The sequence below is a fragment of the Pseudonaja textilis genome, chromosome Z (genome assembly GCF_049901715.1).
Source record: "Pseudonaja textilis isolate UNSWEBS1 chromosome Z, rPseTex1.2, whole genome shotgun sequence".
Taxonomy (NCBI): Eukaryota; Metazoa; Chordata; class Lepidosauria; order Squamata; family Elapidae; genus Pseudonaja; species Pseudonaja textilis.
The window spans coordinates 99418057-99437486 of NC_142008.1; the positions used below are offsets into that span (position 1 = coordinate 99418057).

At 37.0% G+C, this 19430-nt stretch overlaps 1 protein-coding gene across 1 annotated transcript; it reads right to left on the reverse strand.

Annotated features, from left to right (window-relative positions):
* Positions 1-596: 596 nt before the first annotated feature.
* On the reverse strand, positions 597-19358 carry SLC35B1 (solute carrier family 35 member B1). The gene is made up of 9 exons (XM_026710810.2): positions 19110-19358; positions 16756-16859; positions 13557-13687; positions 8747-8777; positions 8143-8303; positions 5602-5728; positions 3753-3859; positions 2049-2202; positions 597-955 (listed from the first exon to the last, which is right to left on the reverse strand). Exons 1-9 carry the CDS (start codon positions 19334-19336, stop codon positions 903-905), a joined length of 1095 nt encoding a protein of 364 aa, XP_026566595.1. The 5' UTR covers positions 19337-19358; the 3' UTR covers positions 597-902.
* Positions 19359-19430: the final 72 nt, after the last annotated feature.

Consider the following 19430-nt stretch of genomic DNA (forward strand, 5'->3'; position numbering starts at 1 on the left):
TTTGATTGGTTTGATTGAAGCAATATGCTCAAGTGGAGGCTCTTAGTGATTAACAACATGCTGTGTGAATGTGGAGAGACACAGAGCTAAGCCCATCTGCTGGTAAGTCAGCTACTACCAGAAACAGCTACTGATAATAACAATAGCACTTAGACTTATATATCGCTCCACAGTGCTTAGCCCTCTCTAAGCAGTTTACAGAGTCAGCATATTGCCCCCAACAATCTGGGTCCTCATCTTTGGAAGGATGGAAGGCTGAGTCAACCTTGAGCTGGTGAGACTCCAACTGCTAAATTGTTGGCAGTCAGAAAATAATGACTTATTTTTGGCCAATGACAAAACCAAGAGAGTGGTTTCATTCTGGCAGTCAAAAGTTTGATCTAGATACAGAAAAAGAAGAGGGTTGGTTGGTCTGAAAATTGTTTTATCCTATGATGGATATTTATGGTTACTCTACTGTAAACTGCTCTGGGTCTCTAGGATAGGCAGTATACAACTATTGTATAAGTAAAAAAACTAAATAAATACTGTAACACCTCCCCTTCCACCCTGGCGAGGCACAAGAGGTGGAAAATAAAATTTAAAACATAAACATATAGGGTTTTTTCTCGTCCCTCCTTTTATTTCACATTGAAGCATTTGTCCTATTTCACCAAGAATTTCCTTTTGCCATCCATTAACTACAGTTGTGATTCCTCAGCAGAAATGGAAAAGCTACTCCTTTGATTTTTAGTAAAATAAAGCTACCATTAAAAAAATTAAATACATTTTGAATAAAATTCCTATGCTGTCCTCTTTCCCCAAGCATTCATCCTGAGCCAAATTCCCATTAGTGGGAAATAAGACAATAAGTTAATAGTTCATTATGCTTAAAAATTTTCAAGAGAAACCCAAGAATCTTCTTAGTGTGAAGTTTTCTTCGATGTTTTCCCAAATTTGGCATCTAGGCCAAGTCCTGCAGAAAAACAAATAGGAACATTAACTGGGGTTGGAAATGATGCTACAGGGCAAAGTGTTGGGTTGGGGATGATTTTGAGTAAAAGAGGATGGGTGAATAAGGCTTCTAACTTGGGATAATTTTGGAATACACCAAGCTACCCTGGCAGCTTAGAAGCAGATTTTCAGCTTACAAGAATGTCCCAAAAATGATGATGCAGATTTAAAAGCATCTCACTTAATAGTTCTCTGTACAAGTAATTATTATCTGTGGGAGTACAGTATGAAGCAGATTTTAAATCTGCTGAGCTAAGACAGAATAATTGCTGAACCCTGGCATAACCACTAAAAGTATTGTTATGGTGAAAAGAAGATGTGATAATAAGCAAAACACAACCACACAATGTAACATATCTTAAAAGAAATTGAAGGTGAAGGTAAAGCAAAACAGAATAGGTTAAAACCAGTTGGGAAAGCATGATTTAGTTTAAAAATTGCAATCCTTTGACTATCAGCAACTTTACCTGAAGTGTTAATTCAGATTTTCCCAACATAGACACACTTCAGATGTTTAAATTTCAATCCCCAGAATTCTTCTGTCAAAATAATCATTTCTTAGAATTCTGGGAACTGAAGTTCACAGTTGCAGAGTATTTAATACCTCAGCCTATTTTCAGGTACTCTTAATACCCATGATTAAGCAAGAAAAAAATCTTCTCTTTGGTCATGTTGTCTCACATAGGAATACTATTTTCAACTCTTCTGGCATCTGAACATTGGCAAATTCTTTCTGCTGTTTTTTCTACTATTAATCATCAAACTTTTCCAGCATATTAAATGGGTTTTGTCTAATCTTCACTATAGTTGAAGACTAGATTTGGTGGAGCACAGTTTAAGGGAAGAATGGCATATAGGAAAAAGTGTACATCATTGCAGACTGCTAAGGATCCTATAAACAGATTTAAGTTAAGTAAAACTAATAAAACCCTTACACTTAGAAAAATGAGAAACCTAGTGAAATAGCTAACTGGTTTCTGTTTTGCAGGAAATCATACACTGGAAAGAAGGTTGACATTTCCCAAATAATAAAACAAAAGAAGCTGCACTCTTACCAAGGAATACCAGGATGGTACCCATCCACTGTAAGTTACTGATAGGATTGGCAAACAGAATGACTGAAGCCAAAATAGTGAAGAACTTGCGAGTTGTGGTGACAATAGAGCAGGTCAGAGGCCCAAAATAAACCACAGTCATGAAAATGAAAGTCTGCAATTTAAAAAAAAAGGGGGGGAGACCATGCAGGCTTGGTCAGAAATATATGTCTTGCATCACTTTCATCTTGTAGCCTCTCTGTAAAGACATCTTCCCTCCAACTTTTTACTATAGGACATTTTTTATTTATTATTGAGCTTGCATAAGACCACTTATAATTATGGAATGTTTGAAAGAGAAATTACAGACGATCTTGGAATATAAGCTAATTTCCCCATTGTCCCTTAAATCACAGCAACGAGGCAAAGGGTCTAATAAACACTTTCAAAAGCAGCGTCCTTTGTATTATTGTCTTCAACAAATATACAGCAAAACAAAAGCAGGCCCCCTTCCCTTTTTAGTGCTAAAGGCAAAAGACAAAAGGAAAGCAACACTTTAAATCTTCTGAAATGATAAGCAACAAAAATGTGCAACCTAGGAAACAACATAGAAGGAAGAAGATAATACAAGATAAAAAAAGAAAGAAAATCCATTTCAAGCAGAGACTGAGGTGAAATTTATAATGGTAACAGCATGACAATAGGAAATTTATTATGTGATTGGAACTTAAAAAAAAATTGTTTCAAATAACAAATAGCTTGTGATATTTTGGGAAGGCTTGCTTTAATCATATCTTTGTTTCATATATCATTTTAAATGATTCTGTGAATTAGAGTGCTTTTAATTTTGTGTAAAAAATTTAGCCAGATATGAAAAGGAGACATAACCATGGGGACATAACCAAAGCAGGAATTAAAGTCATGCTAAGTTATCTAAAATTTGTGAACCAATAATAAATCCTGGATTAAAGCTGATGATTCTGGATTGTTTTGGCTTACATAATTATCTTGCAATCAGATAACAAGCCAAAAAAAAAAAATCATCCTTATCTACTTTAAAGTTGGACAACTTGCATACACATCATGTACTTTATTTGCAGTATTTTATTAAACCAATATTCCTGATTTAATGTGATCAGTCTGAATACATTAAAATGTACTTCACACAAGAAAATCTTATGAGGAACACAGAGATACTTTTGGAAGGGACGAATGAAGTATTCTGCCCTGACAGAATCTCACAAACAAGCCATTGGGGGTGAGGGGGTGGGGTCAAGATACAGGTAGTCCTCGACTTACAACAATTCATTTAGTGACTGTTCAAAGTTACAACAGCACTGAAATAAGTGACTTATGACTGTTTTTCATACTTACAACTGGTGCAGCATTTCCATGGTCACATGAACAAAATGGAGCTATTTGGTAACTGACTCATATTTACGATGGTTTGCAGTGTCCCAGTGTCCCCTTTTACAATCTTCTGCTAGGCAAAATCAATGGTGAAGCCAGATTTACCCTGGCATCAAATGGAACAAAGTTCACTTAACAAGAAATTTGGGGCCTAACTGTGATCATAAATTGAGGATTACATGTCTTGAGAAATAGCTAGTAACACTTTCCTTGTAACGTATTTTTTTTATAACGTACCGCATTTGCATCCATGGTATAACATAATGTTGACAGTTAAAGCACCATACTAGCTCACAGAAAAAACTAATTGCTTACCTGACCTAAAGCACTGGTTAGGCCAAAGAGAAGGATAGTATAGATGATGGTAGGATAACGCTCAGTGAAACTCAAGAATTCCCAAAGCTCACCTGTAAAAAAAATACCTAGGGAAAAAGAAAATAGAACACAATAATAAAATCTCTCCCTGTGCCTCGACCATCCAATGACCAGTCCTATTTGGCTCCCAAACCATATTCTTTTTAACCGGACATGTTCTACACAAGCAGTGAAACTCAGAGTAATGCAACATTGTAAGGGAACGAGCCAATAATACATCCCAGCATTCCCCACATGGCTTCCCCCTGGGCTAGATAGGAAAATCAACTCTTAACTGCTTTTCTGAAACCCAGAATAGAACTGGTAGACCAGATTTCTTCAGGAGAAGTGATAGAAGGCCCATTTCCCAAAATAGATAAGATCTGGAGGGAGCTGACCCTATTTGATCTGATTGGTTAGGCAGATCAATATGGGAGATGGCGAATGCAGATGACGTTGCTGAAGACTATATAGGGTCTCAAATATGCAAACAGCATCTTGAAAATTCCTGGAAGCCAATTGGTGATCAATATAGTTTGTGCAGTAAAAGAAAGGCCCTTTTTCTATAAAACAGATTTCCTGGAGAAATGCAGAATCTGGAGTCTTCTGGATAGGGTGACCAAATGCTCCTAATCATTTATAGCCAGCCAATATGCCAATGGCCAGGAATGATGGGAGCTGCAGCTCGCAAATTTTGAAGGTAGTACAAGAGGGAGGCAAGGGTGTTCTCAGAAAATGGAAGAACTTGATAATTTGATGCTAGAAATGTTTGCTTTTACAGAGCTGGACAGACTGGATCTTATATTCAACTGTGCTCACTTCTTGCAGAACCCCACCCAGGTCAGAAGGCATTGGGGCATTATTTCTGTATGTTCTTTTAGTCAACTCAGAACCTGACTGGTACCTTGCTTCCTGGACACTGTAACTTAAAGAGGACCGGCCGATCAGCACACAAACCCTTTTTACAGCTTCTGCTGAATTGCACTCCACACTATTTCTGTAAATGCCAGTTGATTGAAAAGAGGGGAACAATTGCTCTCCAAATTACTTTGGCTGCAAGGGCTGCTCCTTTTCATTAATTATCCAATCTTTTCTCCTAAGGTAGTCTCTCTAGAGAGGATCTAACCATCACACACAAAAATAAAGAGTATGGCTTAACTCTTTGCAGTCAAAGGAAATCGGAACCATATCTATATTTCTGGAACAAGGGAGACACCAAATGGAGGAATGAAGTGTTACTGCCAACCTGCACTGGGATTCCCACATACCCCAAAGTGGCCAGGAACAGCTTTTGAGAGAGAAAGGGTTGCCCGGTTGCTGCTCCAGGAGCAACAAAGCACCACTGCTTGCCCTTCTGGAGAAGAGCTATCACATTTCTGAAACAAGATAAGATTGGGTGAGGTATGAATTGTGATATTAAAGCAAAATAAGGGCACATGCACGTTCTAATAGGGTAGCCATCACTATGGGATTATTTTAAATAAGCTTCCTAAATAATTGAGTATTATACAAGGCAATATTTACCCTAATCCAATTAACAGTGGAAACAACTTTAATTAGGTGAATATACAGTACCATAAAACATTATATATGAAGATGGAAGGAAATACTGTCTACCAATTAAGCAACTGATGCTCCAAGCTTTACAACACAAGGATTCCCACAAGTTTCCTTATGCGCACATGCAAATGCCTGTGTGTGTAGTCACATACAGAGTAACATATGCATAGCTTCCCACTTTTCTTCTGCAGAATTACTGAATTCAAATCAGCAATATTTTTCTTCTGCTGAATCAAAAGAATATTCTTACCAGCACCCAGGAACAAAGTGGACCACAGATTAATATTTAACATCATATGATTGGAACCAGTCTGGTAGTAAGCTCTCATATGGTCTTGAGACACCCCAGTTAAACCATCCAGAGTCAAAGACAGCAACTAAAATGATGGAAGGGAAGAGAATCACAGTCTAACGTTGATGAAGAAAAATACTACTGTTTTGAATGATATACATCTCTGAAACCTCACCGGAATGTGAAAATACTGTCCATTGGGTTCAGATATTAATAGCATTTGCAAATTCTATTAACTGAGTTCTGCTCAGTTTAGTTTGGTCCCTTAACTGACCTGTAAGGATGAAATGTTATCATTCTTAAAACTTGCTGGAAAAATTCCAGAATTATTTTGATAGTAAAAGTAACATTTATGTTTTAGTAGGGATTGCTTTCAGGAAAATAAATAATTCTACTGGCCATCTTTTCCTGACTGTTAGAAATACTAACTCGGGCAAAGCCTGATGTTTACAGATTTGCACATGAACCCATCCCATCCTACTAGTCACATAATATCAACAATCATTGATATAGTCCATCAGATCTGCCCTTTGAGGGTTTTTTTTTTTGTTATCTTTTTAATTTATTATTTTTATGTTATTTATTTTTAAAATTTTGTCAGATGATGGACATGTGTTTATCCTGAGCATGTTTAAACTCAGTTACTGATAGTTGACCCACCATCTCTGCTGAAAGGTTTCTAAGTTTCTACTATTGTTTCCATGCAGTAATACTTTCTAACATTATCTCTGAAATTCCCACTTGTCAGTTTGAGGTTATGTTCCCCTGTTCTTGATTTGTGCTTAATATTGAAAACATTGTCTTGTAGAACCTTATCCACCTATTTAAAAGTTAATCCCTTTCCCTTCTCTCTTCCAGGCTGTACATATTCAATTCCTCCAATCTGTCTTGTTATGTTTAATCCCTCAGACCTTGCACCATTTTTGTTGCCCATTTCTGGACTTGCTCAATCTTATCAATATCTTTTTTTAAAGTGAGGTCTCCACAACTTAAAAAACAAGGTCTGACTAAAGCCCTATATAATGGTATTAGGACCTCCTTTTTCTTGTTGGTGATTTGTCGAAGTGATGCATCCAGAATTTTGTTTGCCTTCACAGCTTCCTGTTTACACTATTTACTCATTTTTCAGTCATCTGCATTCCTAAATCCTTTTCTTCTGTTGTTATGTCTAACCAAACGCATTATCGTACATTTAGAAACATTAAACTGCATTCTCCACATTTTTGACCAGTTTTCCAGCAATGTCAAATCGTTTCCCCAAAACTTTTGCATCAGCTACAAAAAGACAACCCTTACCTAACAATCCTTCTATTATTATATCAGTAACAAACACAGCAAACAGAAGAGGTGCTATGGCTGAACCTTATAGTACACTACTTGTGACTGGTCTGTGTTCAGATATTGCCCCATTATCAATCAGACACTGAGATCTCTTCCTGAGCCAACTTCCTATCTACTGGACCACCCAATGGTTAAGCCCTAGTCCATACAACTTTTTAATGAGTTCGTTATATGGAACTGTATCAAACGCTTTGCTAAAATCCAGATAGGCTACATCCACAGCACTACCTTCATCCAAAACAATAGTGACATGGTTAAAAAGTCAATCAAATTAGTTTGACACGACCTGCTTTCAATAAAACCATGTTGCTTTGGGGCCATTGAGTTGTGCACTTTTAAACATTCACAACTTGATGGACTAGTGATATAGCTAGATAAAGAAGTATATATTTTGCTTGGCTACACCTACAGCAGCTTAAATTTACTAAGACATTGGTAACTGGATTTTTCTTACTTGGGAGATGGCCAAAAGAATCACTTATAAATTCTCCATATATATTTTAGCCTTCCAGAGGAGCAAAGATCTGGGACCAAAAATTTGCCTTTTCCTTGAGATAGGATGCTGATTGAGCTGGAAGGCTGCTGGGTCTGGCGCTGAGGGAAGGGTTTTTATGAGCTGTTGTCATCTGACTAGAATCATTATATGAAATAGTCAGCCATTTAACTCCTGTAAATAACTTAATTAAATAAATACATATAATATTGGAAGAGCAAAAAAGGACCTGACTCACAGCAAGGATTTGAATTACCTTTCTTTAAAAAGGACAAAAGCATTTTGGGTTTTTTTCTGGCGGGGGGTGGTGGTGTGGAATTGCTACAGAGCAAATTCCCAGACCTTCTTTTCACTTTCTCCAGTCCCCTGCCCTCTTTTTTGGTATATGTTAAATCATACATTATTTATTAAGTCTTATTTGGTTAGTAGGACGGGAGCTTGATTAATTGTTCCATGCAATAAAATATTTTAAAGAAATATTTACAGTGCAGTAAGTCACTGGCAGCTTAATGAAACATGCAAAGAAGAATGTCAAGTGCCAAAGTAACCAAAGATTATGTCCTTGAGAGGCATCTCTCCCATTTCTCTACAAAATATAATTTAGCACCTGGCAATTTTCCTGATAATTTTTGTTTAGTTTTGCTTTTTAAGAATTTAGAACTTACCAGCAGGAGTTCCCCATAACCAAAAACATGTTCATCCCCAACACTTCCCACATTTTTTGGCTTGTACATGAACAAGGCCACACCTGTGACAATAAGTAAGACGCAGAAATATTTGGACAATGGATACTTCTTCTTCAGCACGGTCACTCCCAGGAGCATGACTAGAAAAGGAAAACAAATGTTGGAAAAAGTATATTCTCAATAGTTCTGCTAAGAAATTTAATTCATGACCACTGAATATTATCTTCCATATTGCAATCATATGAATAATTTCCTACTGGTCATTCTTAAGAATTCTGTGGAGCCTTCGATCCTGAACCTAAATCTGCTAGGCTATCTCACCTCACTCAGGTAAACAGCTGGTACTTGCAGATCTGAACATGAAGTGATCCAACTATATTAGCCACATAGTATCAACAGCCATTGCTTTCCTTTTCCCATTTTTCCTACTCACCTCCTTTCCCAAATACCAGCTAAAACTATTATGGAACTCCAACTTTAGAAGCCAATAAAGTTACATTAAACAATCAGGTTCAATTGATGTGGGCAATGTATCTCAAGCGTTCCCTGGCACACATGGTTTTCAGGATCAGGGATTGCATACCTGGGATAGGTTTACAGGACTTTCCAAGGACCTATGAAAGTTAAAAAAGAAGAAAGAAATTCACTTGGCTATAATCTTCTACATCTCTGGCACTTGAAGAATGTGAAAAACTGGGGTGGAGTATGGCGGAGGGTGGAAACTAGCTGCTTAAGGTGCAGAAACTAATCGTGTTCTAAATAGAAGCCACACCTTATTAGCTAAATATTTCTCTTTTCTTTATAAAGCCATTACATTCTATGTTTATTTTAAAGCTGTGGTGGTTCCTTTTAAAACTCTTTACTCCCACATCTATTTCTTTCTTTCTTTGCTACCTCTTTACCTCCTATTCAGTCTTCTCTTTTATACAAAGAATCACATTTGGCTCTTTTACTCAAATTTCAGCTTCTATAGGCAGTGTGTGTTTATTGATCTTGGGGCTATAATAAGTGAACAACTTTACCACTATCTGGCCCTTCTACATCTAACACATATTTCAAGGCACTTATTACAAAATATGCATACAAATTTGCTTTCACTGAGTTGAAAGACATGTTCACACATCAAATCAAAGCCTGGTTCATTTAACAATACATTATTTATTGGGGTTCAGCAAAGGAGCATAAACATTCTCTTCAACAAAATGATTAAATTGCTCTGTGTAGTGGGAATGGGAATGGGAGAAAGCTCCTTAATTTGTGCTGCAATCTTCTGGCCTTGGAGATTCCCTCCAGATATACTAAGGGAGCTAACTGGCCCAAGAGACCACTGTGCACTCCTAGAGCAGCGTTTGCCAACTGGTGGGTCGCAACTGACTGGTGGGCCGAGAGAAAATTTTGGTAGGCTGCAGAGAAATCTCACCTCCAGAGCACCCCCCCAAAACTATTAATCCAGGCTGCGCAGAAACACAAGGCTGACCACCCACATGGCACCCGAGAACCCTCCCCGCCCACTCACTCCTTACCCGGCAAACTTGCCTGCTAAATTGCTATTTTTCCTTTTTCCGACCATCAGCTGTTCTGCTGTGCCGGGAGATTTAGATTAGCTAGGAAGCAGGAAATGATTGAATTTCTTGCTTTCTAGCTAATCTTTAGATCTTTGGCTCTGCTTTTAAGCACAGCCGAACTTCCCTTAGGACTGAAGGTTTTATTATTCAGTGCAGACTCAGGACAAGCAAATTTTATGTGACAGACTCAGGTAGCCGATGGCAGATAGATAGATCACTGAATAATTCAACTCAATCTGCCTGCCTGCTTTGCCTGATTATGGGTAAAAGTTGCTCTTTTTTAAATAAAAAAAATCAATATTTACATACATGGTGTGTTGTGAGTTAATTTTGTGAGTTTGCTTGCTAGCAAATTTTATGTGACAGACTGAGCAAGCCGATAGCAGACAGATCTCTGAATGAATCTGTGATTCTATGAGCAACTCAATCTGCCTGCCTGCTTTGCCTGATTTTGGGTAAAAGTTGGTATTTTTCATAAAAATATCAATATTCATATATTTATAATATTTACATACAAGCCATGCCCAGTCAGTCACATGACCACCAAGCCACACCCACAAATTAGGCCACACCCACAGAACCAGTTAATGGTCCCTGAGATTTAAAATTATGAGTTTGGTGGTCCTTGAGGTCCAAAAGGTTGGCAACCTCTGTCCTAGAGGGTCCCACTGACAGTTTCTCATGAATAACCTATAGGTTGGCAGCAAAATTGTTAAGCCTAATAGACCTTCAACCAGGACTGCAAGAAATGGCTAAGGGGAACTCAACAGCAAAGACAACATACATCTTTTTAATATTGTTAAAGCTTTATTCTTGGGCTCCCAGGTGAAATAAACACATCTCTGATACAGCAGAGACAAGGACCAGGGAAATGCCAATGAACCAGCACGCTTCTTGGAACCTCTTAGAATAAAAATGTAATCCAAAATAAATGGAAAAAGGGGGAAATTTTGATTTAAGAAGGTTATAAATAAATTAAAAGTCCAAACATGTTTGGAACAGCTTTTATTATAAAATTTATTTATTTTATTTATTTATAAAATGTATTGCCCCCCCCATCTTACGTCAGAGCAACAGAATAATATTTTGGAGGTAATTACATAATTTCTGAGAATTCAAATGTTTTTGTCTATCCTAAGTCAAAACAGAAACTTGAGACTTTATTTCAGGAACTGGATATTAGAGGTGATCAAAGATTTCACACAGAAAATGAAAAAAAGGTGTATGATTTTTTATTTTTGATTAATATGAGGATTCACAAAATGACACAAAACTCTGTAACATTAGAAATATTTCAAGAGATTTTCAAAGAATGGGGCCAAACATTAGTGGCTACAACATCAGAAATGCAATGATGTCTGGTTTTATGGACCAAAAAAAATACTTGAAGTACTACAGAAATGTCTTAATCAGAAATACTGGTTTTTTTTTTTTAAAGTATGGTTTATAAAATAGAGGAGACAGTTAAAGTAGAATTACAAATGACAAGCCAAGAGAATGATCCTGATGAGGACTTTTTACTGGATACACAAAGCTGACTAAAGTTTTGAAAATCAAAATGGAAATGCAGAATAATGTAGATTACAAGAGATGAGGCAGTGAGAGTGAAATTATACGTCCTAAGCCAAGAGAATTCCCGTTAAGGTTTTTTTATTGGATAAAGAAAAGAAGCTAGTTAAAACTTGAAATGAAAATACAAACGGCAAGCCAAGACAATGTCCTGGATAATGATTTTTTTTACTGGATTTGAAAAAAAGATTTGCTAAAGCTAAAAGCCTCTGCCATGGGAAAAAGAAAAATTACAGACACCTAATTCTATCACATTTGAATGAATTAAAAATGAAGATTGTTTGTGAGGATGCTAGAAAATATTGGACTAAATCCGCATATGGTTGGAAAAAATGACAAAGAAACACATAGATTTGAAACCGGAGGTTTTTTTATTGGGAATCTTACCAGATACATACAGTAAAGACTTGAAATATCTGATTGTAAATGTATTAACAGCGGCTAGGATTGTATTTGCTAAAAATTGGAAAAATAAGAAAATACCATTGCAGGAAGAAATTATTAAGAAAATATTGGAATGTGCTGAGATGAGTAGATTGACATTTGAAATTAGAGAGCAAGAGGATAAACAATTCTATAAAATTTGGGACCTTTTCTATCAATGGTTGGATGATAAAATATAATAATAGAATATTTAGAATGTTAGATAATAAGGAATATCTTTTCTTTTTCTTTTGTTATTATATTTATAAAGTGTTTTTAGGATAGATTTGGTATGATTATATGATTTGCTATAGAATAAGCTACCTAAATTATAGTTATCTCATAAAGTATGAATGAATAAAATTATAGTCAAATGATTTTCTAATAGTGATATTAGGATACATAAGTTTGGATTGACAATATGAGTTATTATGTAATGTAACTGTAATTGAGACTACGAAATGAATGCACAAAACTGATGAACCAACCAACACACTGTTTGTATATATGTATGGAAGAGAACTGATGCTTTTATGTTTTGTTTGTTTTTTAAAAAACCAATAAAATTGTTTTCAAAAAAAAATGAAGATTGTTAGGTTAAACTAAAACATCTTTTTATAAATCTATGGTAACTCTTTATAGACTTTTTGCTGACCCCAGGATTGGAAAGTTGATGATTTCAGGATTTTTCTATTGATTAGCAATGGGTCAAAGGAAGAAAAGGGTGAAAGTTATCAAATTAGTTTTTATTTATGATGAATATTGAAAGATTGAAAGTCATTTCTTTATATATTTCTTTTTCTTTATTATATGCTTTTTCTTTATTTTTCTTCGTTTGGAATCCTTGGTGCTCTCTTGAGCTAAGTTGTTTGTTTAAAGATTCTTCATTACCCAATTAGATAACATCATCAATCATTTGTTTCTGTGTATGTTTTATTCTATTTCTTTTACTTTTTCTGAGTTTAGTTTGTATTTACTTTTACTACTGACATTAAAACCTTTCATTTTTTTAAAAAAAGCTTTTATTCTTGACTTCCAGTTCTATAAAAATGTTTTTAGTTGTTGTTGTTTTTAAACTGACTACAGTCATACCTCAGTATTCAACTGTTTTGAAATTAATCAAATTTGGTATTCAATGCATTTTGACATGAAAATTTTGTCCTGGTATTCATTATTTGTTTGGTACTTCACACAAGCTAGAGCTTGTCGGTGTCATCTGCCCCATGACTCACTACCCTTTCCAGTCACACAGTTTGTTTGATACTCATAGTTTAATAGGTCATAGTTTGTTTGGTATGTATCGCGCCTTTGGAACCAATTTACGATGAGTACTGAGGTACACTGTATATTATTTAAATTACAGTTATATATTAAGGAATTCTATACCACTCAGATTTGGGAGACTAGAGTAGCCTATGTACCCTATAGCTAGGTAAGTAAATCAACCCCTTAGTCTTAAAAATGAGGAGACTTTTTGCCTAGCAAAGCAGCTTTAAGGAAATGTAAAACACTCTTGAAGTAAAGTATCTCTTTGAGTCTTGACAAAACTGTAATATGAAAATACTGAAATCAAGCCTAGAATTTCTTATTTCTCCTACCAATATCAGTTCTGAATGACCATGGAAATATAATCAATTTAATATAAGCACTATAGGAATTGATTATCTGGCTCTTTTCTATACTATTATATGATTTTTATACATGATATAATAAAATAAACTGCCAAGCTCTTCATTAGAAAAAGGAAGTTATCCCATTTTCTGTCTAATCTCCCACCAGCCATCAAGCACCCTCACCTACTCTCTGCTCTTTTTTCACCCTTTGCTTTTTTTTCACCTGAGTTGGGTAGTTGACGAACTGAAGTGCTGAGTTACTGGACACCATTGCTCCTAGATATGAGAGAGCGCAAGCTGCATAGAGCCAATTCCGAGTCCGGTCCACCTTGACAGCATCAAAAAACTGGATCACTAGTAGGAAAAGTTTACATTAAACACAATGTATGTTTAATTCAGGGACAGCAAAAGGTAAAACAATTTTTTTTCCTTCCGAGGGAAAATATTTGCAGTTCAGTGTTGAGCTGCAGAGTTCACGGTATTGTCTGCAAATGTTTCATTAGCCAATGAAATTGATAAGATTAACTTTGGGTAATGAAACACCTGCAAGCAAACAATCAAGCTCAGAGAACACTAAGAACTCCGTAATTTTCTGTTTCCAAGACCTCTTCCCAAGAGGGGAGGTAAGAAGATGATCTGACTACAAAGCACTTTCATGTTGTTTCCAAGGTTAGCAACAATCATAACATACATTCAAATAAAAATGAAATAAAGCCAAAATTAAATTTAAATCTTTGCCTGGCAAGAATTCTTCCAGCCAAAGAGAATATAGGTAGTCTTCAACTTATGACCAATTACTTAAGACCATGCAACATTACAATAGACCCCTGAGAAGACTGCTATGCTATTAGCACCACCACAGTCATTTGCCCTTATGACTGACTGCAGAGACTCTCCAGGATGCTCCTGCGGTCACCCCGCATCCTGCCCTGCCAAGTCTCCAAAAGCATTGGCCTGCTTTGCTACCCTCCATTAGATTCCACATACTCCTCTTTACCTTGGCTACCAATCACTCACCTTTCAAAGATCTTCAGAGCTGAGGTAGTCAGAGTAGGGAAGAAGGACTGCTGGGCCACATGGCTGTCTTTTTCTGCATGCAGCTATAAACCACTTTGACCCTGCAACCCATGCAGCTGCACAGTGTGATTGTGGAAGCATTGGCTTAAAAAATGACAGTTGCTTTTAGGATCCAAGCCACAGAGACTTTTGCTTTCCAAAGAAAAACTAAGCTCTCTGTATACGGGGTGGTCCATTTTGCTCCACTGGCGTTAGTGAGCTGTTTGGGAGCAAAGTCTTCATTCACTGGCAAAGACAGCCCCTTCCCCTCCCCATTGCATGCTAACATAGTGCTGGGCAGAAGGAGGAGCCAGTTGTCTTTACTGGTGAATTAAGGTTTAGATCCCAAAGAGCACTCTAATAAAAGCAGAGCAAAACAGACCTCTCCACTTAAGAGAGCTTAGGGTTGTTGTTGTTTTTGCAAAGCAAAGATCCTTATTGCTTGGATCCTACAAGTGGTTGTCATTTTCCAAGCTGGTCCTTCCATGATCAGGCTGTGCAGCTGCAAACTGCTTCATTGTTGTGCTGCATGGGTTGCTGGTTCAAAGCAGTTTATGGCTACACTCAGAAAAAGACTGCCACTTATGGACTGTGTCATGTGGTCCAGCAACAGAGTGGCCTGTCCCTCTTCTGTATCCCAACCTTATGAGCTTTGGAGGTTTGCAAAAGGTAAGTGTGCAATTCTAACGGGAAGAGAATGTAGGAGTGCCAAGCAACTGTGGGGACTCCCAGGAGAGGGAAGTGGGCATGGGATATCTCGGGGTGTGGTGGAAGTCTTGGGAGGTCTGAGACAGTTTGGCTTGTGCCTGAGGTAGGCCTCCCAGGATCTCATGTACTCACTTAAGGGCCCCATGTTCTACCTAACAACCTGCACGTTCATTAACAATTGCAGGCTGGCTGAGAAAATGATCACATAACTGGGAATGCTGCAGCTATTGTAAATAGATGCCATTTGGCAAGGGCCAAAATTGCCTCTTCACCATACAAGGATGCTGTGACAGTCGTAAATGCAAGAACTGGTCATAAGGCACTTTTTTCAGCATCTAACTTTCAGTGGTCAATAAATGAATGGCCACAAGTTGAGGACTACCTGAATTATGTGTTGTATAGCTGTTCTGAGTTCAAGCGGGTTGTTCTAGGCTCAGAACATCCTGTAAGGTTAAACAAAAAACAATAGCAGAACATTTAAAGTATAGTCAGACAATTACATTGTATCAGAAGCAATTCAACTCAAAATGATTAGCATACCTCTAATTGCAACTGGTGTGTAGAATACTTAGTTTAACTCTAATCTCCAACTACAATTAAGTAATTGGGGGCAAATTAAAAGTGACTAAATCTCTTATTTGTGGCTATGTTGAAACACAAAGAAAGCAATCACATTTATAAACCTGTCTGTTGTGCTTATTTTCAGTTCTACGTATCATAGAGATTTGTAAAATTGGTTAGTTCAATAACCCTATGTAAGCATATTAATGCAATTCTGATAAGAAGAGTTAGAACACTCAAGAAAATGCCAAGAGGAAGATATGAGAGATTTCTACACAACCTTCTACCCATCTGTCTTTCTCTTTTCCAATGATATACAATATGCACACATGTCTCTGCCAATTATTATTTTCTACTCATTTTGCCTGCAGTAGAAGAAGGGGACAATAAAAAGTAAAGGACTTTACAAAAATATATTTGAGAAGCTTCACTTTTCTCTGATGAAGAACGCAGTATGCTATGAATAAGGAGAAAATAACTTTTTCTCCTGCCCAAATATAATGTGCTATTTTCATTGAAATGGGAAATATAGGAGACTTAGTACACGTAAATTATTTTTCATACATTTTAACAAAATATGGAACAGAGGTCCTTCATGTGGCTTCTCTTTAAAAACACATAAGCAACAACATGTTTGTCTATATATTTAGACAATCATCAATGGATTTCAATAGATATGGCTAGAGGCCTTTTCTAAATGTGGAATGAGGGAAAGGGAAATAAATACATTTCTAAAAAAGGAATTCCTTAGCATTCTTCCCTTTCTAAGAAGAACCACCAGAGAACAATGACTACTGCCACAATTAGCAGCAGAAGAGAGATATTTTATGCATGGGTTTGAAATAGCCAGACAAATGAAATCACAGCCAGCAGTGTCCTCTGGTAGGGAGGAGGCCAGTTCTCAAAAAAACTAAAATGATGTCAGTTCTGCCCATCATCTTGTTTTCCCTCCCTCCTTATAGATTTCACTAGTTATAGTACATTCTTTCCAGAAAAAAAGAAAAAAAGGTGTTTGGATTTGGAGTTTTATAACAGATTCCAGAATCAAGAGAATGCAAAACGGATCATTTGCTGATTTATTTTTTTAATGTACTTACTCAGCTTAGCGAAAATGGCATTTATCACACACTGAATAAAGACTAAAGACAGAACATATTTGAATTTCTCCTGTTTTGCTCCTTCCCCATATTTGCCTCTTGTACTGTAGGGATATAAACACATAGGAGGAAGAATCAGTTGCCAAAGATGCAATACATATCAAGGCATCCACACTACTTTCATATATGGATTCAAAATTTGCAAGACTCAGAGAACATTTGTCCCACTCCTGGGTTCCACCAGTGAGTCAAAGGCAATTACAATCTTTTATCTGGAAGTTACATTCACTAAAAGGAAACCAATTACTCAACATTAAGCTAATGCTCTTATTGGGCAATCTTTGTCTTTTCACAAGAATATGCAAATTATTGCTTTTTATTATATTGATGGGATCTTCTCAGCAGGACCACTAGGTAACAGCTTGCTAACAAAAGAAAGAAATATATTGATCATATATTGTCTGTTTAAGGTGGAGGAGGAAATAAAAAGGGATGATTTAAGATCAGAGAGAACCATATATTGGAAGAGTCAATATAAAATTTCAAGCCTCCTACAATTAACTGGAAAAATCAAAAGTACAATCACATTTTTCAGAGCAACTTGAAAACCGCACTTATTTTTTTTATACCATAAAGTTGTAACTTACTTTTTATATTTTAAGTAAACAATTCTAAAAAAAAATAATGACCTGAGGTAAACCTAATATGAAAAAAGGAAGTTTACTGAACACAAATCTACTTAGAATTATTGTTTCTTGTAGAATAGTGAAATTCTATGTGAAGAATGTTTAATTGTTATTCCCAAATAACTACAGCAAGAACTATAGTTTAAGGCTGTATTACAGATTATGTATCACTCTTAAATAGACATCATTTACATCATTAATCTTAATCATTTTACTGATCAATTAAACCTCTGCATGTAATACAGAAATAATGTTATGAAATTAGGGGTACTGTTTTTAAAGAAACAACCGATTGGAAAGTTGCACCCCTGTTTAGCTTAATAGCTGCCATACTAGTAAGATCGATGCTAGACTAAATGATACAATGAGGATCATAAGCGGCTGCATAAAAACTATTCCTACTTGCTGGTTCCCCGTGTTGAGTCATATTGCACCACCAGCTCTATGAAGGAGTTTAACAAAATTATGAGAAACCCACTTCTTCCTGTGCATGTTGATCTTTCTCATCTATCAACTGGCAGGCTTAAATCCAGGAAGCTCTCTCTGGCATTCAGTCAACAGTTGTCTAACCACTTTGACATCGCAGTGGAAAGCCAAATGGGCTGAATGCCCAGATACAGGCAGATCCTACACAAAAGGTGCCAAGTTTTTATCTTCCTTGCCATTGGTCAACTCTGAACAGGATCTGTACCCAACATGGTGTCTGCCAGGATTCATTGTTTAAGTGGGGTCTTGTTTCTACCCCTCAGGGTGACTGTTGTGGCCCTCGACAAAATATCCATCACATTGCTTACACTGCCCCAATATTTGATGTTTTTCCCCCAACATAGCCCACCCTGTCTTTGAATAACTGGTTGGACCAGACATTAACATTTGAACCACTATAAATCCATGTATTTGCCATATGCTAAATAAATAAATAAACTGGAAAATACTTCACTATAAGATACTGCACTAACCTCAGAAAGATATGTAACCAAGCCAAAACTCTTTCCTTAGTTTGAACTGGCTATCTGTAAATGCTAATAAATCTTTAAATCTCAGTGAGGCATATATACACACATATACTGCCAATTCTAGTTTGTAATGAAATTTCTATGCTTTTAATAACCATGTAACTGACAGTTTGTGTAATTATGTTTTTGTCAGCTATCCATCCATAAGCAGTAGTAAAGCATTGTCATCTGTGGGATTTCTACCTGCTGCACAACTGTTAAATTTGTACTACAGATTTAATTAGACTATATCCACTGAATCAATGGACTTAAATTTAGACAGATCATATTTGCTGCTATCTGGCCACTGATTTATAGTTCGAATACAGCACATTTAACAATGTGATCTTGGTAAATTTAAATTCCGAAGACGGATACCCCTCTAAATGTAGCTAAATCAGAAATCAGACGGAGACTGTCAGAAAGAGTGACGGTTGATTTCAAAAGAGGAACGGGAACCTGCGGGCTGTTATTCGAGTCACAGTAACCAAGTGTTTGTCAATGCAGATCAGGAGCTTAGAAAGAGTGATGAAACGAACAACATCTATTAGGAAAGACAGCAATTGGGAAGGAAGAGTTTCTCAGAGGGTGCATTGAAATCTCCGCCAGCCAGAACCAAAAACATCTCAAGCCAGTCCTGCAAAGAAAAAAGCGTTCTCCTCAAGTGACTTACATTGTCTCTTGGAGGACGCCGTACCAGAAGTAACACACGAAGACACCAAGACAGCAGAGCGGCAACCGCAGCCGCTCGGAGAAAAACCAAACTCCTCCGCCTCCTGACCCTCCAGCCGTCCCCATGGCCGACAGTGCAGTAGTTTCGGGTCCAGATACTCTTAGTGATGATAGCTCCACGCACTCATCCCGCACCGGCAACGACGGTGGGGGAAAAGAGGACCTCATAGAGGCGGCTGCGCTGTGGACTAAAAAGGACCTTTCCAACTCCACAGGAGTGATCTAATACGCTGCCTGACCAGCCTAGCTCTGCTGAAGAGAA